Source organism: Lichenostomus cassidix, chromosome 8, assembly GCF_008360975.1.
Source record: "Lichenostomus cassidix isolate B80296 chromosome 8, HeHo_3.0, whole genome shotgun sequence".
Lineage (NCBI taxonomy): Eukaryota > Metazoa > Chordata > Aves > Passeriformes > Meliphagidae > Lichenostomus > Lichenostomus cassidix.
The window spans coordinates 11,687,906-11,713,526 of NC_139489.1; the positions used below are offsets into that span (position 1 = coordinate 11,687,906).

General features: G+C 39.0%; 1 protein-coding gene across 1 annotated transcript in view; it reads right to left on the reverse strand.

Moving 5' to 3' along the window:
- Positions 1-24,593, reverse strand: part of LOC146433860 (vitellogenin-1-like) — a 44,576-nt gene extending 19,983 nt beyond the window's left edge. Inside the window, exons 1-19 of the mRNA XM_085067905.1 lie at positions 24,384-24,593; positions 22,967-22,987; positions 22,591-22,742; positions 19,917-20,168; positions 17,599-17,760; positions 16,759-16,910; positions 13,939-14,089; positions 13,678-13,835; positions 13,412-13,577; positions 12,213-12,335; positions 10,430-10,648; positions 8,160-8,377; positions 7,983-8,080; positions 3,532-3,656; positions 3,344-3,445; positions 3,141-3,260; positions 2,698-2,887; positions 2,516-2,609; positions 2,218-2,403 (exon numbers count right to left, since the gene is read on the reverse strand). Of these exons, the coding sequence (XP_084924031.1) occupies positions 2,218-2,403; positions 2,516-2,609; positions 2,698-2,887; positions 3,141-3,260; positions 3,344-3,445; positions 3,532-3,656; positions 7,983-8,080; positions 8,160-8,377; positions 10,430-10,648; positions 12,213-12,335; positions 13,412-13,577; positions 13,678-13,835; positions 13,939-14,089; positions 16,759-16,910; positions 17,599-17,760; positions 19,917-20,168; positions 22,591-22,742; positions 22,967-22,987; positions 24,384-24,558 (2,864 nt within the window). The 5' untranslated portion in view covers positions 24,559-24,593. The remainder of the gene's footprint in view (positions 1-2,217; positions 2,404-2,515; positions 2,610-2,697; positions 2,888-3,140; positions 3,261-3,343; positions 3,446-3,531; positions 3,657-7,982; positions 8,081-8,159; positions 8,378-10,429; positions 10,649-12,212; positions 12,336-13,411; positions 13,578-13,677; positions 13,836-13,938; positions 14,090-16,758; positions 16,911-17,598; positions 17,761-19,916; positions 20,169-22,590; positions 22,743-22,966; positions 22,988-24,383) is intronic.
- Positions 24,594-25,621: the final 1,028 nt, after the last annotated feature.

Genomic DNA, 25,621 nt, shown 5'->3' on the forward strand with positions numbered 1-25,621 from the left:
TTACCGGAATTTCTCTTTGGCTCTTGAAAATTTATATAAATCCCACTGCTGTGACAGGTTATAACCTGTATGCTGTGTAGGATATAAATGAACTTAATGCTATTGAAAACTGTTTGCTTCCTGTGTCTGAATGTGAAAGATGATGGGGAAAATAATATCACATCCTGCCTAGCTTTAATGACATGGGACTGTAGAAGATAACCTGCTGACCACCAAGACAGTGCCCAATACTAAAATATTTTGAACAGAGCTCACAAACACATGAAAGATCAATAGCTTTCTAGAACTATTTCTTTAAATAGAAATAGTTTAGGGGAGTTTAAAGCTAACAAGGGGAGGTGTCACAATATCTTTAAAATATTGACATCAATTGGATCTTTATTATTTGGTGGATTTACGCAAAAGGAAGAAAAAGACTCTGTTGAACTAAAATTTTTAACTCAGTCTATAAAGCATATATATCTATATTTATATCCTTTCTCTCTACCCTGCCTGCTTGTTTCTCTTCACACCTTTAAGATTTTACTTTGCTTGGTCTTTGACCTCCTCAGTGATGCAGTTCAGCGTTACATTCTCTAGTTATTGCTTTGCCTTCACTTGCACTCATTGCTGTTTCATTGCTCTGTGTGGTTTCCACTGGCCATTTGTTTTGTAACAGTGAATGGGAATGCTTTTTGGAGAGAAATTGATGGTGCTAAAAGTCAGCTAGTGAGTATTGGGTTTCTCATATACTTGGCATTATGGAGCTATTTCCAAGCGACTACTTCACTTTATAAATGGTAATGCTGCAGGCTCTAGAGCAGGGCTTGGGCTGGAGCTCACGGGCTTCTCTGCTGTAATACCTTGTTTCTGGTACTGACTTACTTTCTGCTTTATGGCAGTGCCTTTAACCCTTTTTTGTGTCTCATTTGATCTCCCCTTAAGTCAAAGGAGGAAAATATTTTTTATTTATTTGCAGGGAGGATTTTTCTGCTAATATTTCTAGCTCTGCTTGAGGCTCTAAACTCCCTATCACTATTCAATAGTCTCATTTCAGTTCAGTGACTTTATTGAGTTCATTAATATCTGCCTCATCCTCTTTAACAGGGAGAACTAGTGAGAGTTGGTGTCTCCTGTCCCTGATGACCTTAGGAGCAGACTGTCCTAGTCTCCACAAGAAAGTGAACAAAAAAACCCATGCAGCTAACTTTTCATTTCTGAAATGCTGAGACACTCCCTGCTCTGCATGGAGAGAACCTTATTACAGTTACATTTGATGGAGTGGAGGAATTGTCTTAGGGAGGAGGATGAGATGTCAAATGTATGTCAAATGGTCTGTGACTCTTGAAGGGCAAGGGAAAATAATGATTGGCCTAACTGGTGGCTAAATTGAGGAGACCTGCAGAGCGTCTCTGGGCCAGCAGCCACGAATGCTAATTGCAGCTGGATCAAGCAACTGAGCTCTTTTGTTAGGGCTGTATTCCTAGAGCAGAAACTTGTTAACATTTCAGTGGTTTGTATAATCACCGATTTCTGTTGTCAGTGAAGCTTTTTTCCTTTGTGATGAATTTTCAGCTTGTCTTTCTCAGGTTTTTTTCATGTTGTGTGCGTGTAAAGGTTTGCTAAGTTTGGTCTACTGCTTTGATTCCTTGGACATCCTCTTTCTGTTTCCTCCCTCTCTTTGCACTTGTATTTCCATCTGTTTTCATTTGTTTGGCATCTGGCTACAACAGTTTCCCAGAATGTATTGTAATTGCATGCACTGATAATAAATCAAGGAGACCTAACAGGTAAGGAAACCAAATGGCAGCCACAGGGGAACAAGGTAAAAACAGAAGAAACACCAAACCCTCTATGCTTCAAGGCAGCAAATGCAAATATATTGTGTTAACTGTTCTAATTGGTAGCATTCAGCTGGCTTACATCTTACCTAATGTTTACAGTTCAAATATTTGTATCAAGATAGAAATTTTATGTAATTTGTGTTTCAGATAGCTTACAGATCTCAAACCCTGATATATAGTCCTAAGGAGCATTTTCAGGTGAAGACCACAGAAAGTAACACATATTTTCAAGCAAAGCTTTAGTGCATGTCATTTCATTTAAAATAAACATAAACTGTACCAATCACCACAACTTATCCAAGCTGTAAGTCAAAGATAAGACTCCAAAATGTATTTCAGTTTATTTAGAAGACTCTGCTTTGCTATATAGAAAGACACTAAGTGCTTGTCTTACCTTATGCTAACTATGTTGGTCTCATCTTTACATGGTGGAATTTCAATTTTGATATTTTTTTCCTTCATCTGGATAGTGGCAACAACACTCACAGGTACATGAGCATTCATTTTGGTGCGTGCTTCCAGCCCTGCCTGGACTGCGTGTGTGTTGATTCCCATTACAAAGGTCACCTCCTTGGTCATGCTGAAAAGGGAGAATGAGGGTATAATTATGTTCACGCAGCAAACAACTCTTGAATTTTTATGGCCTCTGTCACTTGAAAATATTATTCTTTTATTTTGTACTAAATGCTTACCTTAGACTCATTTTGGATCTCAGCTTAATATTGGCGTTTAGCAACTCACTCAATCTGAAATCAGACTTGGGGGAAGGTGTAACCTGTGCTTGAACTATCACAAAGACAGCAAAGAAAGTGTTAAAAATGCCCTCCAGCCCTAGCAAGCACGTTTGTATTGCTCAAGCAATGAGACATGTTACCATTTCCTGCTGCTTTTGTGACAGAGGAGTAATAGAAGCTGGTCTCAGTTGGGAACCCAGTGCAGGTGGGCACAATGCGGCGGATCTCAGCCGACAGGAGAGCCTTGGTCCACTGCCTCCCTACGCCGCTTTGAAGGCTGCTGATTATTCTCCTTAGTGAAGGGGTTTTTTCATCAGATCCATACCATGCCTGCAATTACAGAGTTCAACATGTCTAAATAAGCAGAACTTGAATATCATGATCTGTGTCATTAACTATGCCTCAGGGGAAATTCTGCCAGCAATGATTATAACTAATCCTGATCAAAGCTTGACCTTATTTGCCTTGATTAATACTAGAGACAAAAAAATCCAACCATGAATTTAAAAAGGGAGGGAAGGTATGAAAGAAACAGTATTTTAGAGCTTTTGATGCTTGGGTAGTGGTGTTTTAAAAATGATACCTGCAGTGCATTTTGGATGGCGTTTTTATCGAGTCCACCAAAAAACAACTCTTGGCCAAACATCTTCAAGTAGCCTGATGCAAAAGGTTTGTCACTGGAGAATGCCTTCCAGTCAGAGAGCTGTGTGAGGAGATGAAAAAAGCCTGATTCATCATAACATTTGAGAAAGCAATATCAAGATTTGCTTTTCCCCCAGAATTTACCGTTTTCAGGATTTTCTTGAAGTCATAGTCAGTCTCCCAGTCCTTGTCAGGAGAGTAACCTTTAGCAAATATTTCCTGCAGTCCTTCAACTGTTATTCCCACCTGCAAGAAGAAGTAAAGTGTGAATGCCAGTTGGATGAGGGTTGTAAGAAGAGATGAGAGGGTGAACTGTGGGTAGACCCAGTTACCTCCAACGGATCAGCCACTCTTCCAAGGAAATGCGTCCGCAGCTGGGACATTGTCACAGTTGGAATTAAGCTACCTGCATTATTCAGCACCAAATATTTTGCTGCCAGCCCACTCATAAGGAAATCTGCAGAGAAACAAGCAGTAAGACAAAGCACAGTTAGTCAGTTAGTTTTTAGGTCAGAGTGTGCAGATTGTGTCTATTTACTATTTTAATAATCAGCATTCCATGAGCAAGGCCAGAAAACCCAGCTATAAAACTGATGTTATATAACAGTTATAAACAGAATATTCTACATTTTTAACTAATAATGGGCAAAGCTACAAGCTCAGTGTTCATTGCATGATGGTTATGCCATTTTTCCAGTTGCTTCTGCTACATCATAGAATCATAGTATGGTTTGGGCTGAAAGGAACCTCAAGGATCTTCTAGTTCCAACCCCCTGCCATGGGCAGGGACATCCTCCAGTAGATCAGTTTGCTCAAAGCCCCATCCAACCTGGCCTTGAACACTGCCAGAACTGGGGCATCCACAACTACTCTGGGTAACCTGTGCCAGTGCCTCATCACCCTCACAGCAAAGAATTTCTTCCTAATATCCCATATAAACCTACTCCCTTTCAGTTGGAATCCACTGCCCCTTATCCTGTCACTCCATGCCTTTGTGTAAAGTCCCTCTCCAGGTCTCTTGCATGCTCCCTTCAGGTGCTGGAAGGCCACAGTTAGGTCATCCCAAAGCCACCTCTTCTCCAGGGTGAGCAATCCCAATTCTCTGAGCCTTTCCTCATGGGAGAGGTGTTCATTCCATCTGATCATCTTGCTGGTCCTCCTCAAGACTTGCTCCAGCAGTTCCATGTCCCTCCCATGCTCAGGCCCCAGGGCTGATGCTGCACTGCAGGTGGGATTTCAGCAGAACTGAGCAGAGGTGCAGAATCCCCTCCCTTGTCCTGCTGCTCAGGCTTCTTTTGCTGCAGCCCAGGACAAGATTGGCTTTCTGGGCTGCAAGTGCTTATGGCTGGCTCTTGTCCAGGCTCTCCTTCTCCAGCACCCTGAGTCCTTCTTGGCAGGCTTTCTTTTGATCTGTTCATCCCCAGCCTGGATCAATACTGAGGGTTGCCCAGACCCACATGCCGAATCTTGCAGTTGGTCTTGTGAATCCCCCTGAGATTCCCATGGGCCCTCCTGAGCTTATCCAAGTATGGAAAATATGCCTGTCCATGTAATTTACATCCAGTCACACCCTGTAACATCAGCTTATGAAATGCTTTTACGAGACATCATTTAGGGCACCTTGACAAAGGAGATGAGAAATGAAAACAGATTTGCCATCCTTTGCTAATAGTTTGGGGAAAGTGATACAGATGCCCTGTAAGGGCAGATGGTGAGCTATAGATTTGTCTCTCAAATGACTCAGAGGCAATTTAATACACCTTGTTCCAAATGCTGTAACCCTCACATGAAATGCACCAATTGTTAAATTATTGTTAACTATTGAGTGAACTTTGAGCAAACAATTTGTTTCTATTTATTTCTCCGCTTAGATTTATCATCTATAATGTTTTAGGTACAGATAATCATTGCAGAGCACAGTCAGGAATTCTTCCTGGTCTCAGCACTATTATATCCTGTCCTATTTTATGACTTAAAGTGATCACACCGTTTTTCTAAGTTTCCTTATGTTTCAGGAGGAGCAAGGCTGACAGGATATGTAGGCATCCTTGATGTGCTTCCTTCTAGCCCTGTTCCTACTCCATTTGGAGGACAGGGAAGTATGTATGAACTGTATCTTTGCTACATTGCCTCCACTCTTTTGCTGTATGAATCTACTGTGCTATCCAAAGTTCTGGGCACTATCTACCTACAACGTGTGAGGTTCAGAAACAACTTCTGCAATCAAGACACAGATATTTATGCCACCCTACTTTTGTCAGAGGAATAAATGGATAATATTCAGAAGATAGCAATGGTGATTCTCTAAAAAATAAAAAAGCAAAGTGATACCACACTGGGACATTACTAATGAGTTGACAGTAAACTTGGAAATGTGAAGACTAGTTTTCCCTCTGCATGAGCTTAGCCAAAGCAATCCTAGGTGTTGTGCGGACAGGACACTAAAACTGAGGCACGGTACTTTCAGTAAATTTGTTATTTTTTATATTCTAACCACAAAAACCATTAGTTAAAAACTCCATGGTACTTCCTGATACTTAATAAGAAGTATTGCTTATAAAAGATTAAATGATTACATAGAATTCTTTGATTTGAAGAGAGCAGGAATACTTTCCATACCTCAGGCGTTACATAGTGCTAATGCTCTAAGAATATATTTGCCACTTCACTGTGAGAGTGGGATGACACCTGCATATATCTGATTAAATGCTTTGCTCCAAAGATGAGGGAAAGAAAAATTAGTGAGGAAAGAAAGAAGTCTTTGGTATGTATAAACACAGTACACATTTAGTTATATGAATCTGTGCATATTGAGAGTCAGATTCTCTCAGTCCTCACACTGAGCAGAGCTTAGGTCACCCCTTTGATTTCAGTAGCAATGTGTAGAGCATAAAGCACTATTCGTGGTGGCCATGCCAGATTCCAGATTAGAGGTAGATTCAGCTGACATTATTGCCTGTCATTAAAAATTCAGCATCTAGCACCACAAAGATCTGTGATGCTGAGGGCAGATTTTTGTTTTTATCAAGGAAATAGGGACTGTATTACAGCCATCACTATGGTAACTCCTCCAGAGTGGACTCACTGAAACACATTTTACCTGTGGCTAGTGGAGACAAATCCAATCAGGAAGCTGGAGGATGGATCCTCTTCCCATGCAAGTGTAGTAGGATATTGACTTAATTTAGCTGAGTTATCCAAGTCTAAGATTAGCATGTGTGAGAAAAAGATCTTGTTTTTATTCTTCATTATAAGGTTCTACCTATCCATGGTAGTCAAATTTCTGACAGTGGTCTTCACCAGGAAGTAACAGCAATTCCCTGATGCACTGCATTTCCAGGCTACAGCCAGAATAAAATATTCCATTTCACATAGCCCCCTGTCAGCATCCCTCATGCATATTGCACCCTTCTTTCTCACTGTGTGAAAACCTAGCTTCATTTTAAAAGCAAAAATAAGAAAACAAAATAAATGCCTAGACCAATAAACACTTAACTTCATATTAATAGAAAATGTATCTACCCCTGAATGCATTTTAAATGGTACAAAAGTTCACATGGTGTATATTAGTGACTGTATTTCTTTGGGCACTTGTTTTCTCCATCACTGAGGCAACAAGAACATGTACAGTATATTGCTGTGATTCTTGCAGTACGTATTATATGTATTTATATTACAGAGCACATTAAATGGTCACTGAAAACCCACAGAACTGGGCCAGGACAAAAATAAGATTTACAAAACTCCTTCAAATCACACCCTTTTCCAAATAGGAGGCAGAAGCACTTGTACTCCTCTCAGCTCTGTGGATTTCAGATGTTTCAGATTCTCTTAATATTGATTACTTTGGAAAGAATCTTAGCATGTACCAGTGAATAACAAATGTGCTAAAAACATCCAGCTCCTGATAGATAAACAGCCTGTGTGAGGAGACTGTGTTTGGAGATATAATCTCCCTAGTCTGCCAGCCACATATGCAAAATCACTGAGGCTGTCATGGTCATTTACGTAGGGGAGCTGTTTAAAAGAATCTACTGAGAAAAATAACACATGGAAAATAGCAAAAAGTACAATGTGGCTCAGCAAAGAACCTGTTTTCTACTCTGGTCCTTCCTGCTTTTAGTCCATTTTTACTTGCAACTTCCTTTGATGTAGCTGGCCAGTCTCCAGATACTGTACATGGATCTGCTCATTCTAGTAAAGAATCTTGGTTAGAAGATGCAAGAAAAGTGTTTAGACAGTAAGGCAGAGGTAGCTGCTCGTGGGTGCAATGAGCTGGTCACATGTGAATGTTGTCAGAGTTTTCTTTCCACTGGGCATCACTGCTGGGGTGAGAGTATTTAGCATCACATCTGAATGCAGCAGGAGCTGGAGGTGTTCAACACCAGTAGAAATTAATCCACTTCAGCAGTAATTTAGGTCCCTTCTGTTTGTTTGGTGCTGAACAATGGTACGAAATTGTTAAACACCTCTGAGACTACAGCATTTGCTACAGGAGCATGTGCCTCCCTGACTAATGAAAATGGAGGGTTAGAGCCCCACAAGCCCTCTGGTAATTTCATGCTGGCAGTGTACAATGCAAAACATGCAGGGACCTAGACACTTTTAAATGGAGAGCCTGATTTTACTTGTTTTTTTTTTTTTTCTTCACTGATGATGGGAAAAAACAGAGGAACAACGTGCAGCCTAACAGCTGGCTAGGAGAATTGAGCTCTCATATTGCAGTTTTTTTCCCCACACATTCACCAGCATATATTTCTCTATAAAATCTTCTGGATCTTACCTTTAAAGATACTGAAGCGGAAAACCTTGCTGAACTGATAACCAGATCTGTCAAATTTGGGACTCAGTGCTCTGACAGCCATTCTGCAAGCAGAAGCCCTGGAAAAGTTTGGTGAGCATATTAACATTTCAACTAGTTTACAACAAGTTTTTCTTCTGGGAAAGGGATTTTCCTTACATGACTTGAAGATCTGGAGCTGTGCTTCTACCCAGGGCCCTCAAGTGAGAGTAGATGAAACTTGCCACTTGCATGCTGGGCTCCTTCAGCACTGCATCAGCTAATGTCATCACTATTGGGACACCTGGCTTGGTCTCAAGCAAAACCACTGCAGCTAACATCCTGATTCGAGGATGAATTTTGTGATTCAGGAGAATCTCAAGGGTAATAGCCTGGACCTGAAAATAATAGATATATTCCATTTTACTGTGTGTTTGAACATTTTGCTAATAACCACCCAACACCAGTGAATGATCTGTTTCATCACCAGCACAGTAAAAATTTGGATTATTTACTTATTATGGCAACGTTGTTCTGGTTTCATAGTCTGAGGGCTAGAAGGGGCATTGTGGTAATGTAGTCTGACTTCCTACAAAATCAAAACTGAGGACCTTCACTTGGTAACTTCTACATCAAGTCTTTTACCCCATTTTGAGCTATCCCACTCTAGGCAAAAGATTCCATGAATCCATTACATATCTGAGAAGTGATTTCAGTGATCACTTATCCCTACTCATAAAGGTACAATTCATTTCTCATAATTTGGTCTTCTTGGGCACTCTCTGCTAAACAATAGAATAAAAGAGAAACAAATAAACCCTAATTTATTACCAGAAATCTCTATGCCATATAAGCAGCTTAAATGAAATTTTCATACAATAAAGGTAATTTCCTCAGTACTACTTGTGGTTGATGTGTTTGACCTCAGCAATATTCACTACCAAGACTAATTTTGTACTAGAATCTTTGCAGTTTCCAGGGGTGTCACTGAAGCCTTTGGTCTTAACTTTAAAATGGATGTGGAAGATGTGCCACTGCTCTGGCAAACCCTCTGCCCAGCCCTGTCCTGCCTGGGAGAGTGCACATCCATGAGCTGCAATGAAGAATGATCCAGAAAACTTCAGCAAACTTTGGAAAAATACTGATTGGTTTTATTAATTTGAATGTGTTGATTATCAAATATCAATGTAAAAAAGGTGACAAAGATGCAGTAGATGCTTTCCAAATGCAACAACCTTTCCAAATTAACCAATAAAAAAGACAGGCCATAAATTAAGTATGTTGAATGCAAATTTGGGTGTGTACCCAGCTGCCAACCAGGCCTTGAACTGCCTTTTGAACAATGAAAAAAGTCACAATCATTAACTTGCTCCAGATCAATTTTCTCCAAAGAAAATGCATAGAAAATGAAACTGGGTGGTCTGGGGCACCTGTGCAAAAGCCAGGCCAAAGAGCAATCAGAGATGCAGTGTTTTCAAACACCAAACTGACTTTTTTTTCTTCCCCAGCAAATACCTTAACTCCTACCCTTGCAATTCTCTCTCTTCCCTCCCCTGCATTTTCCCATCCAGCTCCTGCACTCTACTAAATTGTTTCTTTATTCTTTTGCTTAAAAGCATACCCTGGCACACTATTGTCTGTGGATCAATATGTGCACTTAAACTGGGAGTCACATGCAAAAAATGAGTATAATGGAAACATTGATACTGATTAGGAGGTGAATAGTTAATGAAAGCTTTTATTTTACTTTTTATATTAAGAATTTATTTATATAAAGCAAAAAATTTCAACATCAGAAAAAAAAATCTTGAAAACCTTGAAAAGGTTTCCTTTTAAAAGCAGATTGCTTTAAAGTGAAAATGATTGTAAAGTGATGTGTGTGGTAGATGAGATTGTGTTGGTGTAGCCATTGTATGTGAGATCTAATAATTATCTCAGTCAGGGACAAAAGTCACATTTAGTAAATGCTCTGTTTATGACTTAAACCCACACAATGTCTGTAAATTTGTAATTAGGATGCAAACCCCTAGTATCTATTTACAATAAAATCTGGTCTTGAATTACGATTAGATGTGACACTCAGTATAAAATGTCAATTCTCTGAAAACCTTGTTTTGTGGTTCTCTCACATACCAAAGGTGAAGTAGTACTAAACACATTTGGGTCAATAATTTAGTTTTCTGTCTAATGTCCTTGGAAACTAAATGTTTGCAATGGAAATACCGATTTATCTTCAACAACAATGAATGTATCCTTTTAATGGGATTTTTTTGTTGCAGTTTGAAATACTGGAGGTTAATGTCAAAATAAATAAAACATTCCAACTAAGGAATGGATAAGTTTTTTTTTTTTAATAATGCTATATTTGAAAAAAAGATTTGTTTTTCCCCGATGACACATTATCTATCAGCAGCCTTGTAAGTGCAAAGGAGGAAGCTTTGTTTCCTTACCATTTTGGGGTCTTTTAAGCCTATGTTTTTCAGGGCCATCACAGCAGTCGCATGGACCCTGAGAGGCAAATCCGAGGCACCAGCTGCATATCCTGGCAAAAACTTCTTGATGTGCTTGATGCTGGCTGGATGTCCTACATTCCCAAGGGCTTTCAAAGCCAGGCAAATCTCTTCTATGCTAGACTTGCTCAATGCCTCTGCTGCAAAGCCATGAAGAAACTGAAAAACGAAAACAAATCTGCTGAGTTCAATTCCAGCTCTTATCTATATTCCATCCACCAGCCTATTCTGGAGTTTGACTTCCATAATCTCAGTTGGCTCAATTCATTTATTTTAAATATTTTCAAATTCTTTTTTCTCCTCATGAATAGAACATTTTATTTGTAGAACAAGTATAGCCAAGAAAGCTGCAATGAACAGTTTCTTCATCATAATACCTTAAAGATATCAAACAAGATTTTTAAAGTAAAAAATAATGGCTAGGACCTACTTCCCACTGTCTGTCAGGGTGAGTTGGGAACCCTGAAATAATGCTGCTTGAGCATGTCTGTCTCATGGTTGAAAACAGGTGCAAAAATAAATATACAGTTAAACCTTCAGACCCTTAAAGAAGATTCTAGAAGGAATGGCTAGTGGTGGTGCCTTTAACCAGCTATGACAGACTCTTTTCAGTGAGGATTAATAGATGGAAAATGAGATCATTGCAAAAAAATCAGGTCATTTTGCAGCCTTCATTGTAAGCAACTGGATCACACTCTATTAGTGTGGCAAGATTAGAAGTAATTGTCTGAAGGCTGAATAAGAGAAAAGAACTAAGCCCTAATAGATAACAGTTTAAAATGATAACAAATGGCTCTAAAAAAAACCTGAGATGTCAGAGAATAATTTCAATACAGATTCTGAACTTTAAAATAACACATATGAGATCCCTTGATGGTGCAGAAACAGCCTACTTGATATTACTAATCAAATGAAGGGACATTTGAAACACATTGAATAAGCCTATACAATCATTTGCTTAGGGAAAGAATTTTCATTTTCTGACACGGGGCTGCTCAGATTTAATTAGCTCGAGAGCATTGGTGGCACTTGTAACACAGGAGACATATGTAGGAATGTTGGCCATGCCTATGTACCACAGGGGAAAAAAAAATCATGTTAGGCACAGTGTGTGTTTGTACCCTGCTCTCACTGGGGATGGTGGATTGATGGGTGCCAAAGACTGAACAAACATATTTCTCTTTCCCTCCCTATTATTGGCTGAGTGGTTGGCCTCTGTAAACCATGACATGCATCTTTAGAACTGGGAAATGCTATTTAATGACTGGTCAAATTGTTTTGAGGCCTGCTGATTAAAAGCAGTGCAGAACAGGGAGGGTATTACTGTTATAAAACCTTAGTGCCTGTGTTGATGACTGGGCTCTGCTGCTAGCTGAGATATATGAATTCAGGCAAAAATCTGGGTTTTTGTGTCACTTAGTTAATTTATAAGTATAGATAATCCCTATATTTAAAGTATTTTTGAGCAATGTCAGGGGACTTCATTAATAATTGGCAATAAAGCACTCAGAGATACTCAGATAGAAAATGTTATGAATTGTTTGCTTCTTCCTTTCCCTCTCTTTCGTGTGCTAATCTAAAGATAAAAACGCTGTATTTAACCAACTGGGGCTCCTTTCCCCAAAGGAAACACTGTAGTGAAGTGAAATACAGCTTTCTGAATAATGAAGAAAGAACTCAAGGCTTAATTTTTCTTTTAAATGATAAATAACAATGAGATTACCTGGAGACATTCGGAGCAGGAGTCTGCTGAGGAGCACTGTTTGTGGCACAGGGAGGCATAGCTGAGATGGCAAACCTTCCCAAGCACAGAGCTGGAGCGTGGGCAATGCTTTTTCACAATGACCTGGGGAGAAGGCAGTTGTTCTTTACTACTATTAATGAAGAGAAACAGTATTGAAAAAGACATTTCTGCCCAATGCAAGACAAAACCAAGCTTTTGATGTGTTTTGTTGATGGATTTTCAGTTAATCAGTGGACAGTACTGTATTTGACAGTGTAATTGTAAAGTAATTCCAAGTAACATCTGGAAGGCAGATCTGCTGCTTTTATGGTGTTTCAGATTTAAATTTGGCATAGGCTATAATCCAAAGGGGGGAAATCACCCAGTTATGGAATGGAAAAATGCACATTATTGAAGAAATATCCATCATGTTTTATGATTGCCTCAGCTATAGGTACAACGAATTTGAGATTTGTTGTGAAGGGACCTCAGTACTTTGGGCAGACAGGAATATTTTGTATAAATGTAGGAGCTGACAGGAGGCTTCAGCCCACTGCTTTCTCCTGTGGGAAGCAGAGCATCACCACACAGTAACAGCCAGGCTGTCACAGCTTTCACTGAGAGTAAAACTCTAACCTGAGGTTCATTGTTTCTACCTAGGGTCGGCAGAGATAAATTCTTGCATCTGAGACTGGGATTAAAGCCGGCACACACAGAAAAAAATTGCAAAAATAATTAGACTTTCTCCTGCGTGACCTTCACATTGACATAATTCCCTTGATTTTGACAGACTTTCTCAAATTCATACCCATCCCTTTAGGTCAATTAGGACAAATACATGGATATAACAAATATGTATTTCTTTCTCCCATGTCTTTGTAGACAGCCAGAGGTCTAATCTGATATAACTACAAAGTACGTTTGGAAAAAGAGAGAGTAGAAACCACTGTTTGCAGCAATAACTTCTGTCCCTAAGGGGTATTTTACTCTTTAATTCCTGTTTCATTCTGGACTCATTTTTGCCCGTTTGATTTGCATTCTCCTCCCCTTAAGACAGTCAGGAAACAAAACCCTTTCAACCTCGCTAGAGGATATATAACCTTTATATTTTCAAAGTCTTTACTATCTTGTCAAAGGAACAAATACAACAGATGCCAGAATCAGCAAAGAGTGATTTGAGAGTGTTGAGAGAACCCTACCGTGGCTTCCTCCATCACATCCCAAGTTGGACTGCTGGAGTGCAGAGCCACGAGCACTGTTTGGGTCACTTCCCAGCTGCTGAGCTCCTGCCTTTCCATTTTGTGCCGCAGGAACCGGAGAGCACGGTGACTGCCCACTGCAGGGAGGATATCCAAAAAGTGGCGCCTGCAAGGGGAAAGGCAAGCAGCATTTTCCACATCTGCCTCTGAGCACAGGCATTCCAGAGGGTCTCCAGCAAGAGAAGCACCACCTTTATTTTCTGTACCTGTAGGCTGGCCGGCTGGAGAATTGCTTCCACACCGACTCGTAGTTCTCCTCGTTTGCTGCACGGAAGAGGTGCAGCAGCTTGAGGGCTTTTGCTGGTGCATCACTGGGAAGCTGGTCTGAGCTGGCCTCTACTAATTCTTGCAGGCTTTCCTCTATCTGCAGAAAGATGAAAATGCATTGTTGAAGCTCACATGCATTGTTTCCCACATGCACAGATTTTAATCTCCAGCAAAGGATCCGTCCAGTGGCTGAGCTTTACCTGGCTTTCCACATCATTTATTTTGAATAAGTGGACAGGAAGCTGAAGCAGTTCACTGCCAAACTGATACTGAAGGGACCCACGATTCTGGTACTCTTTTGGTGGGACCTCTGCCCTCTGCTTCTGCACATCAGTCAAAACAAGTTTCTGCCTGGAATGGAGAACCCCAGGAAGAAAACATCACAAGATGCAGGGTACAAATTAAAAAAATCCCAGTAATTCTGCTTCCCCACATTGCAATGCAGCTACAAAAGGTTTTGTTATTGCAAAGATATTTCCAAAGAGATGCATTCGGACACGATGTCCAGAACCATACTCTGAGAAGGTGTGCACTTGCACAGCAGGGCTCAGATCAGAGCCAGCCTTTGCCTTCCTTTGGGAATAACCTGGCTTGAGAATTTACACAAGAAGTGGGAGGTTAGAACCTGTGGCCTAGAGAATATAATAGGGAGGATGTGGTGTGTCTTAAGGAGTAAATTATGGACTGTAGAAAAACACAGATGGGAAACTTGTTCAGAAATTTTAATTTAATTTAAACCTTTTAAGAAGCTCATAAAAGCTGTTATGTGCCTTTGTCTCCTGGAAGCTTCAAATGGAATTGAAACTTTTTAGATACAATAAGAAATGCTACAATCTTATTACTTGCAGAATTACAATTCCCTCCCCATTTTGTTTGGTAAGCTGAATATCCTGGGGACTACAAAAGAAGGTTCTTGTGAAGGTTTAAATTTGATTTACCAAAGAAAAAGGACCACATAAATTCAGGAGTAGTCTTTGGAATGGTACTCAACCTTTTGAAAACTTTTCAAGAAGCAACAAACCTTCATCATTTTTTATTAAGAATAATTCCAATGAGAGACTGTCTTTGCAAATATTTGCTATCTTTTTACATTTTCAGCTAAAGAGATGCAACCTATCCTACCAATTATGTTTTAAATGGGTCATTTAGGACACTATAATAAAGTTAGGCATTTGTACTGAACAACTGAAAACATTCCAAAAGCAATATTGCTGTACTACAGAGTATCTCAAAATCTCTGTAGAAAATGGGTGTGTTTATTTTGGAATCTCTATGATATTCTGTATCATTTCTATTCACTCCTTCCATATGGATTGCAGAGAACTGCTGCAGAAAAATAGCACATAGCTGCTTTACAGACAAGCCACAGGAATTTGAATAGAAATCACTACAGAATCAGCAGAGATTTTTTTCTCTCTTGAAATTTTATACAATATTATTGAAAGGGCATTTGGGTCAGAAAGTATAAGATCAGGTACACTTGGACAGATTTAACTCCCCCTTCCGAATCACAGTGAATCTATTATGTCTTCATTTTCATTGTTTTGGGAAGAGATGTATCTGCCTAGAATAGATGGGAAAATGCTATATTCTGAAGAGAAGAGCAAATGAATGATAAAGATAGGATTAAAATGGTGAAACAATAGTAAGATCTTGGCCTTGAAAGGTGCTGCAAGAGTCTTATGCTGAACAGGTCGGAAAACTCAGCTCCAGGTGCTTTAAGTCCTTGATAGATTATTTTTTTCCATAGAGAATGCATTGTAGAAATAACTTCTGAAGATCTGAGTGAGATAGTCACATCTTGCCAACTGTCTTATATTTGTCCCCTTCTGCTGGGTAATGCTAAAAATCCAGAGAAACTGGGAAAAGTAAAAGTACTATCCTTCTGAGAGCTGAGGAAAGCCTTACGAAATACAGTAGCTACAGGAGAGTGTAAAGCATCATAAAACCATTGTCTCCAGACCAATGCTGACTCACAACAACCCATAATTTGATAAAAGCACTGCAGTTGTGTCTATCCACACCTTGATTGCATAAGATAGTAAAGCCATTTTCACAATTTTTTTCTTTTTGTTTTGTTTGTTTGGTTAACCAGAGTGAACATGTTCATTATATATATGAAGTTAATCAGTATGTTACTGACATGAACTTTCTCATGTTGCAGTTTCCAAAACTGTATATTATACTAACAGATCCTTGCAGAAGCTAATGGAGCAATGAAGATTACAGCAGCTGTAGAGTGGGATTGAAGAACACCTTCTGCACAGTGACCTTTATGCAAAATTCCTCTCCCTTCAGTAGGGCACTCCTATTTACAGAGTCCCTAATTAAATACTTAACTGAAAATTTTTTCAATAGATGAATTCAGTAGATGAAAAAATTTTCAAATACTGGAATTTCCTGTGCTTGAGCTAGAGGAATAATTTAATAGACAACCGTTTTCTTGTTTTGCCCCAGATTTCTTTAATAAATATGCAAAATTTGCTGTGAAAAAAGTGAAAGCATTTGACATGACTTGTGCCCAATTGTTTTGCAATAAAACCCAATTTCCTATCAAGAAACAATTTTGATGGGAGATTTGCAAGCAACTCATGGTATTTAGGAATCCAAAGTCCTATCTAGGTTTCTCGTGAACTAGTCTCCAAGGATCTCTTACTGCATTATTATTTTCCAGGGAACTCTCTTTCCTGAGTAACTGTCTTTCAAAGTATTTTACTTTAAATATATTAGTTCACAATTTCTCAGATGGAATTACATTTGTTTTGGCTTTTAAGGCATAAATCAAATATCCCTGAGAAATAAAATAGTCAAGTCCTGCCAAGTTTAGCTAACAAAATTTGGATAGTGATGTGCATGTTTCAGATTTACAACTAACCGTGAAGGCTGTTTTTATGAGCTGTTTGGGATTTTATGTAATTAAATACTGGCAAACAATAGGCTGTGGAAGTAAAGGATTTATTTCACCTATGGAGTTTCACTCAGATTACTGAGTTGCTGAATTAAAGGAAAATGTATGGTACCTTGCTTCTACGATTGCATTGCCTCCTGTTATCTCGTTGAAGGGTGCAAACTGGTGGATTTCCTCGACATCAGCTTGTGTAATTACAGCTTCACTACGAGTATATTTAATTTTGTAACTGTAAGTAGCAGTTGCCTGGGAATTCTTGTTTCTCTTTATAATATGAAAAAAACAAAGAAACAAAGAAAATAAAAAGTCATTGAACTTCAAAATTCTGCGACTAGAGGCTATTACATCACCCACTTCAACCCATTTATTTTCCAGAGCTGTTTTGTTCATTGGCCATAAGAGCAATCAGTGTGAATTCTGTGCACTCACTTCCATGGGAGAGGTCAGGCAAACTGCCTGCCTCCATTACTTTTACTGCTAAGAAGTGTTAGCTGCTTTTTCCTTTTCCCAAATATAAGTAATTGGTCATTCCCTTGAGAAGGAGAAACATTTTCTGAGGAGAGCAGCTGCATAAACCACATGATTTTTTATTTCAAAGACAGGATTATAACAAAATGCAGCAGCACCTGTCTTGAATAGCAGAAAATGGACATTGCGACTATTTTTGTTTTACTCAACACAGTAGGTGAATTAACTCATGCTGATAATTAATGGTTTCCAAGCCAGCTAGTTTGAGCTAGCTCAAGTGTGCTTGCAGTACACAACTGTGCATCACAGACCTCTGCTTCTCTGTGGGCTCCTTTTCATACAGAAAGAAAATATTGACAACTGGATACAGCAGATCTGATTCTTTCCTCATTTCCCATATTTCAAATGAAGAGATTGTGTGGATATCAAATGGTGCTCTGCATAAGAATATGAAATACATACACATAGTACTACTCTGATTTACCTGCTGGCAGGTCTTGCATGGATGAGTGTATGCTGAACCTGTGACAATTTGAACTTTCTCTTCACAGCTGTTCAGGTCCTTGGATTTGGTCACATAGACTAGGTTTGCCCTCTTGTTTTCCTGAATTGCATACGTTGTGTTACAAATACCTCCAATCCCAGCCTGGCAAAAATGAGAACAGAGAAGTTTACTATTATGCAAAGCTTCACTTCACCACATGAAATTTCCTGTTTAATTCTGCATTTTCAAAATTACCAATGGAAATGAAAGCTTTTTTTTTTTTTTTCATTATATTCTCCAGGAGCAAAATCAGGATGATCATTACTTTCATTTCTCTTTTATATGTACAGGTTTTCAGTAAACCAAATCAGAGTTGCACTGAGAGAACTAAAATTCCCCAAAGTTTCCCTTTGAGCATCAGGAAAGGGGAATAACAATTTTCAATTAGAGCGGCTGATTATGAAGTATGATTTGAGGAATATTAATAAAAAGTGTCAAAATAATTTGATAATTCAGAACGAAATCTCAACAGCAAAGTATTTCAAGGTTGCAGATGACATTCTGCCCTCAAAACCTGCTTTTATAGACAGCTAATAAATGCCTATGGAACAGGCCTTGCAATATCAGGTGATCTGTCACAATATGAACAGCAATAATTAAAAAGAATGTCAGGATAACAGAGTTGTGATTGTGAGTTTTCTTGAGTTTGCAGTTTTAGCTGAGCTCTACATTAATATTTTGAGCATATACATTTATAAGAGCTTTTAAGTCTCCACAGTCAGTGAGATTTTTGTAGAGGAAAAATGTTTGATTGCATTTTAGGAGGAAGAGTTATTTTCATGATATTTTTTATTGTTATTGATAGCATCGATAGTGCAGAGAGCGGCTCTGGGCTATGTGAGAGCAGTGAAACAGTCCTGTGGTGTTTAGGAGGCAAGACAAACCCACTTCATCTTCAGCTTAACAGAATTCCTGGAGACACTGTGTCTTTGTAAGGGCTAGGAATAGAAACTGCCCAAGCTTTCTGAAAGCCTTGTGCTCTGCAAATACAGGTGTGGGGCTCTGCACACTGCAGGGTATGGGAGAGACATCCAGACTTCAAATGGGAACGTCCAGCCCAGAGGGTTCAGTGGGATGAAGGAGAATCCTGCCCAGCTGAACTTCCTGGCTGTGTGCAGTTTATGGCTAGCTCAGATACCCTTCCCCTGCACCCACAGGATGGGATGTACACTTTCCCAGGTTAGTTCTTTAAACCTTTCTGCAGCTCAGATTTTGGGACTAATAATGCTTATCTTCCTTTGCAGAGTGACTTGAGATTGTCAAGCAAGGGTGCCAAAGCTCATTAATCAGTTGCTGTCAGAGAAAAGCACAGAAAACTTGGAAATTATTCCAAGAGATGAAGTCACATCTATTGCCTAGCAGTGAGAATAGAACATATTGCTAACTGAATTAGAAAGAATTAAGATGTGAGACTAGATATGAGAAAATAGTGCTGCAGAATATTCAACAACACCACCTGGATTTTTATGTTCAGCAAACAGCGTGAAAAATATTAAATCATATAGCTCCTTTCCCAGAAACAACTCTACTTACATAAAAATAAATTTAAAAAACATTAGAGTTACTCTGGTCTACATTTTCAATAAAAATAACATGAAAGTATAATAATTTCAAGGTTTTTGCTGATCTCTGAATTGAATGTAGTCTAATCAATGTAAATACGGTTTCACAAAAGCTAAACACATTGCAAGTGCTGAATAGTAATATCAGATGATTGACCTTGACTAATATATTAAAACTTGAAAAACAGTGGAAATTCCAACAGAGCATCAACTGCAACTGTCAAAGCTGTTACATTAATGTTATGACATATATACTATTTTCTTCCTAAAAGAGGAGCTAGAAGAGATTAAAGTATATATGATTGGTAGAAAAAGTCAAATTACTGTTATTTTAACTTTCATATTAAACTGTATTGTTAAGCTTGTTTTATACAGTGTTCACATTTTATGTAAGCTTCATCTTTCACAGTTTAACTTTCTCTGGAATCACAAGCCAGATTTTCTAAGGGTTTAATTCTGCAAATGTATTTTCTGAAATACTTTCATCAACCAGTTTAAAAATCTGCTCTTCTGCTGTCCTGTTTAAGTGCATCCCCATCAAATGTTGTCCCATATTAAAATTAATAGTGATTTACCAAGCTTAAGTCTTTTTTATTAGTGAAGTTCATGTCAAGGATATATTCAGAAAATGCAGTAGAAGAATCTGAAGGTCTGTTTATTTACACAGACACCCCAATGCCCAAACCCAAAGCTCACCTCCTGCAAACTGTATGAATGCTGCATCTTCTTAATGCTCAGCTCCAGCACGTTCAGCACCCCTCTGTAGATGTTCAGACCATCATCTGACACAGAATCAGGAGCCATGATGCTTCCCACGTGGCCATTGCTGTACTCAAACTTGATGGGGCTGCTGAGCTGCCCAGTCAGGACCTGGCTCAGTTTGAGGGATCGGGAGAAGGAGCTCGTGGGCCAAATCCCATTGTACTCTGCAGCTTCGATGGAGTGAATCTACAACAAAGGTGAACAGAATTCCTCTTTAATTTTTTTATTCCCCAGTTAACTTTTTTTCAAACACACATAAGCATCTAGAGCTTTAATCACGTCAAAAATACACTTTTAAATAATGCAAAGCCTCTTCAAAGGGAAGAATTAGAAGTTGTTGTTTAGCATAACTAGTGTTGATACACATACTTCTGTGTATAACAGGAAAGAGAGCAGTGCAAATGACTGATATTTCCACAGCCACTGCACTCTGTTCCATTTCACAGACAATCCATATTGCCAAAGGTTGACTTGTACAAAGAAATGAGCCAGAGAAGAGCCACATGAAGCAGGTTGCTACCCAGAAGTGGTATGGAAGACCTGCAGGAAATTGCAAGAGAAAGTTAATGTTGCATAAAGCATCATTAACTCCTGTTGTGAACTCTGTCGTTTGCCTCATTGGGGTCACAGGGTGCAGGCAGCAATCTGAAACTAATAAACACATGGCCTCTAGGCCAGCCAGACATGCAGAATTAGTTTGAGCAGTGGACAGCAGATTACAGAAATTGTCCTTCCCTGCATGTTTTGCTGCAGAACCAAAGGCTGAGGCTCTGGCTCCAACCCTACTCTGCACTTCCTGCTCCAGCCTCAGCCTGGGGCACATCCAAACAAGTAGAAAGTTGTGCTAAACTATGCATAACTTGAATAATTCCTACCCCCTGGGAATGGGCATGTTTAGCTTAGTTTCTCAGAGGACCCTTCCTTTCTATATATTTTGACAATTTAAAGAGACGTTTCTCTGACACCTCAGGCTGGTGCAAGATGCGGCTTAATTTCTCAAAAAGCCACACAAACTAAATCCTCATACAGCAAATCGCTGGAGACTGCACTTTCATATTTATTTTTGTTATTGTTGGTGGAGATCACTGCCAACTCCAGTAACTGAAGCTTACAGGGAAGGCTGTTGCAGAGCAAATCCCTCATGCTGCCTCTTGGACATGCTTCTGGCATATTGCACACAGGCAGGTTTGGGACTGCTCTGCAGGGTCAGGGCGAGGTAGTTTTCCCCAGCCCTCGGGGCCCAGGCAGGACTTAGGCTGTCTGCTCGGTTTTGAACACAGCTGGCAATTCTTACTTGCAGGTTTGTGATGAAAAAATTGTCAGCTGGAAACTGCCCAGGGAGCAGAGCTTTTTGTTTGGGCTGAATGTGAACTAGTAGGCTGCAGATGAAAGTTTAATTCCCTGAACCATCCCTCCAAACTATCTAATTTAAATATAACAGCAGCAAAATAAACTTTTCCCAGAGCAGAAGGGAATAAATGTACTATTACCTTTAGCTTAGAACTTGCCCCAAAAGTTCTTATACTTTTTTCTTTTCTCTTTTTCTTGCCTGAAATTATTTATGAAATGGAAACTTTTCACAAACGCAGTAGAGCCACTAAAATTGTGTTGGGAGGTTTTAGAAGACAGGAGTCAATTTTTGGTGAAGACTCACCCTGGCACACCAAGAGCCATTTAGGTAGGAATGAGGAAGGATCTGGGGCGAGGACAAGACTGCTTCTGCCTCTTTTCTGACAGGGGAGCCCTCTACTCACCAGTGCAGATGTGTGACTCTTATTTTCTTGTTTCTTTTGTTTTGTTTTTGAATCCATCCCCTTGCAAATGTCACAGAAAAAACAGTATTTCCCATCTAGATCTATTATAATTTGAACTTACAAAAATACCTAATAACAGCAGGCAAATTCAGGCTGAAAGGCTACAACATTTACAAGCATTTATCAGACAGTCACCAGTCTTTTTCAACTGCAGTTTTCAATTTGCCAAGTTAAAGTTTTTAAGAAGATCAAATTTCTTTCTTGTATACAGAAGACTGAGTGGAGTTTGTGTAAGGCAATTGAAGTGTGCATTTCTATACACTCATTATAAGCAGGTATAGGCTCCTATTAAAGGCAAAAGTTTTTTCACATAATCAAAACTCTTAGTAATTACTCAGCATGCAGTAAAAATATACAATTGAGGATGACAAAGAATGTCACTCAGAAAAAGAAGCTACCAGATGACATTAATTATGCTAAATATTGAATCACATGCAACTATTGTTGCCTTTTGTCTGCTGTTATGAAATCATTTGATTAAATAATCCTAGGTTGTACAGTTTGGAACAATTGGATTGATCCAGTAATAAATTATTGTGCATTTCAAATTACATTCCATTGTCTCCCTGACCACAAAGCAGAAGAAATCCTTCAAGCCCAAGGTTGGCTTGAGCTGAGAATTACCTGGCAAAGTGCAAATAGAATTTAGGGCACTGTATAAAAAATAACAGTGTTAGTTACATTATCCCCGAGTAAGCACAACACATGATGAAACCTAATTACTTCACAAAAGCTTAAAAAAGAAGCTAAGTATGATGAGATTTTTACCTTTCAAAGTGAATACATTTTCTTACCCTAATAAGACAAAGTTTTGGCCCAATACCACTAATTTCCACTTTACTTTTTATTCTTATTCCAGCTCTTGCAAGTCCTTTCTCTGGAAGTCCACTGAGAAGCGTGGTTTCATAATTAAATGTATAAACCTTGTTTTCACTGAAATCGGGTTCTGCAAAGAAATGGTTCCATAAAATATTATACAGTATGTACAGAACATATTAAAGTACCTGTATTAGAATATACGGAACAAAGAAAGATTAATTTGTTCATTTTTGCATTGCACAGGAACAAAATTAGCCATTATAAAGCCATATTAAACACTGATATACTTTTCAGTTACTATTTTTAATTGCACTCATTATAATTATATTAGTCGATAGGAAAACTACTTACGGTAATTAAGATGCTGGCTCCCTGAAAGAGAAGAAAAAATAGAGGAATGAAGTGACAAAGAAAACTCACCTCTCAAAATGCTAATCTATTGTAGTACAAAAGGATATATCTCATATATATAGCATAACCCTTTCTAATTACCTTTACTTCTACTTCAGTGCCAGCCAAATGCTTTTTCCCCCCTAAACAAGAAAACAAGTAATAAAATATTTTTCTGCAACATGTTAAAGTTCATGTTTGCAAGTGAACTATATTTAGATCCTGAAGCCTTCTGCTGAATATACAATTTTAAATTCATCAAAACAGATAAGATAGATACTTACCCACCAGGGTGAAAACCAGGGCTAATATCAAGCCCCTCATGATGGGGATAAAGTAAAGGTGGATGTGATGGGTTTCTCTTTTATAAAGGCATGTGATATCACATGTTTCTTTTGGCATGTTAGTTTGACAAATAAGTGTCTTCTAAAATGCATATTGATCAATCAAAAAATAAACATTTCTGAGGTCACGAATGCTGACCACTTCAAATCACCTCATGATGTCGAGTACCTTACTTTCCATGTAGTTCACCATGTTTATGAGCTCTGTGAAATTCAGCAGTACACCTTGGCAGGTATGTGCTGAAAGAGAGATTTAATTTTCAAAATATCCTGCTTGATATTTTCCCCCCATTTCTCTACATTTTATTTACACAACTAAAAAACCCCTAAAACTTAAATTATGCAAGTATAGCTCCTCCATCTTAACTGAAATAATTTAGCATTTTTTCAGTCCTGCCTTCAATCTCCTGATATTTTACTCTTCATAAGGGTCACTGTTTTGGAGACAAACCTTGCTCCCACTGAAATTCTGCTTTTAGAGGAGAATTTGTGATTGATTTTATGGATTTAGGCTTGAGAGCTTGTAGGTATGCAATGAGAAACTGCCTTTCCATGTCTTTCTTTGCAAGCATATCTTGTTACCCACACCTGGAAAGACAAAGCTTGTCAGTATGACCATCACATTATCTTGTGGCTAATAGTGAAAGTTTAATTTCCCTCCTGTTTTCATAATATAATCTCTTTGTTTATAAGAAGAATGTAATAAAAAGTGAGTTTAAAAAGGACCTCAGTGAGCTGGGAGCATTGGGAGCTTCTCAGTGGGTTCTCATGGGGGTTTTGCTGCTCTCACTCTTGGGACAATATATCCAGAATTTCCCATTTGGAGCAATAACATTTAGATCAATCCTTAGCAAAACTACGTCAGGAGGGAGTTTGCTCCCTAACTTCAGTTTTACATACTTTTTGCAAGTGTTTGACATTTACTTTGATTTAAGCCTGTCTTTTGGTCAAATGATAAATTAAATATCATGCAAAAACCCACCTGCGTACAAAGGTTACTGAGGGGGCAGGAAGGAGAGCTCAGGAATGTGTACCTGGTATTCCCTCGAGGCTGTGAAAGGTGCAATGAACCTGCAAACACTGCACCCAGGCAGCCAGACTGGATCCTCCAGGAGGAGAAGGGTTTCTCTGCTGGTGCCATACATCAGGAAGGAGAAGGGTGAAACCTAAACCAGGTCCTGAGGTCTTCAATGAGCACTGCAAATACATGTACCCTAGAAACCATCAAACAGTCCTTTACATGATTGCTGCCTTCGCTTGGAGTGATGCCACCTGACTGAGGAATAATGAAGTTCATTATTGTGGTGCCAGAGCACCTGAGCTGGAGCTGGGCTGCAGCTGCATGGTCCCTCTACTCCATCACTGCTCCACTAGGAGTCAAATGAGGTCTCCCTCGCTTGGGCTCCTTCACTAGCGAGACCTCCTGAAACCTTGAGAGTTTTAATATCGCAGTTTCCTTCGGGAAGGAAATTATATAGAATTGGATGTGTAGTCAGACCGTCCCTGAAATGAAATCTGTCTAGTAAAAAATTTAAATATGTGGTTGACATATGAACCATTGCAAGAGATTAATTGCCTTGTTGGTTCAGTGTGAGCTCAGGTGGTGAGAAATTAAGTGCACGCGGATTTTCCTCGATGTTTTCTCCTGCGGTGCTAAATTCTGTGAGCTGTGACAAGACACACCATGTTTGTGAGCCCTGTGAAATTCAGCAGCCCATCTTGGTGCTGTCAGATGTAGTCAGAAATTCCTTACAAACAGTTACCTTTTTTGCAGCCAGAATGGAGGTAAATGCACAGCAGCAAAGCAATACTGTAAGTGATAACATGCAAAACTCCTGCTTCGATCACCCTGCTTTTATGACTCTGCTCATCAATGCCACAGCTTGACCTCTGCAGCAATATTGTGCTATCATATTGAGCTCAACTAGCTCAATTCCACAGGACAGAATATATAAGGTAAAGTTTTTATTATATACAGAACTATATGAGAGAGAATATTTGTTTGAACATTGTTATTAGTAACACATTGAAATACCAGAACTATAGCATTTTTCAAGTTTAGTAAAAGATTTTATAATTAAGGTGTAACATGAATGGATTTGCTCTAAATGGGTAATGAAAAGACTGGATTTCTTTTTTCTAATGAAGCACACTGAGTCTAAGCTTACAATCAGCATGTGGATACCTGATTGCTGAAGTAACAACGATAATAATTAAGATGGTGCAGGCTGCCATTTTCCCTTCATCTGCAGCATGCACTCTCTCTTTTTAA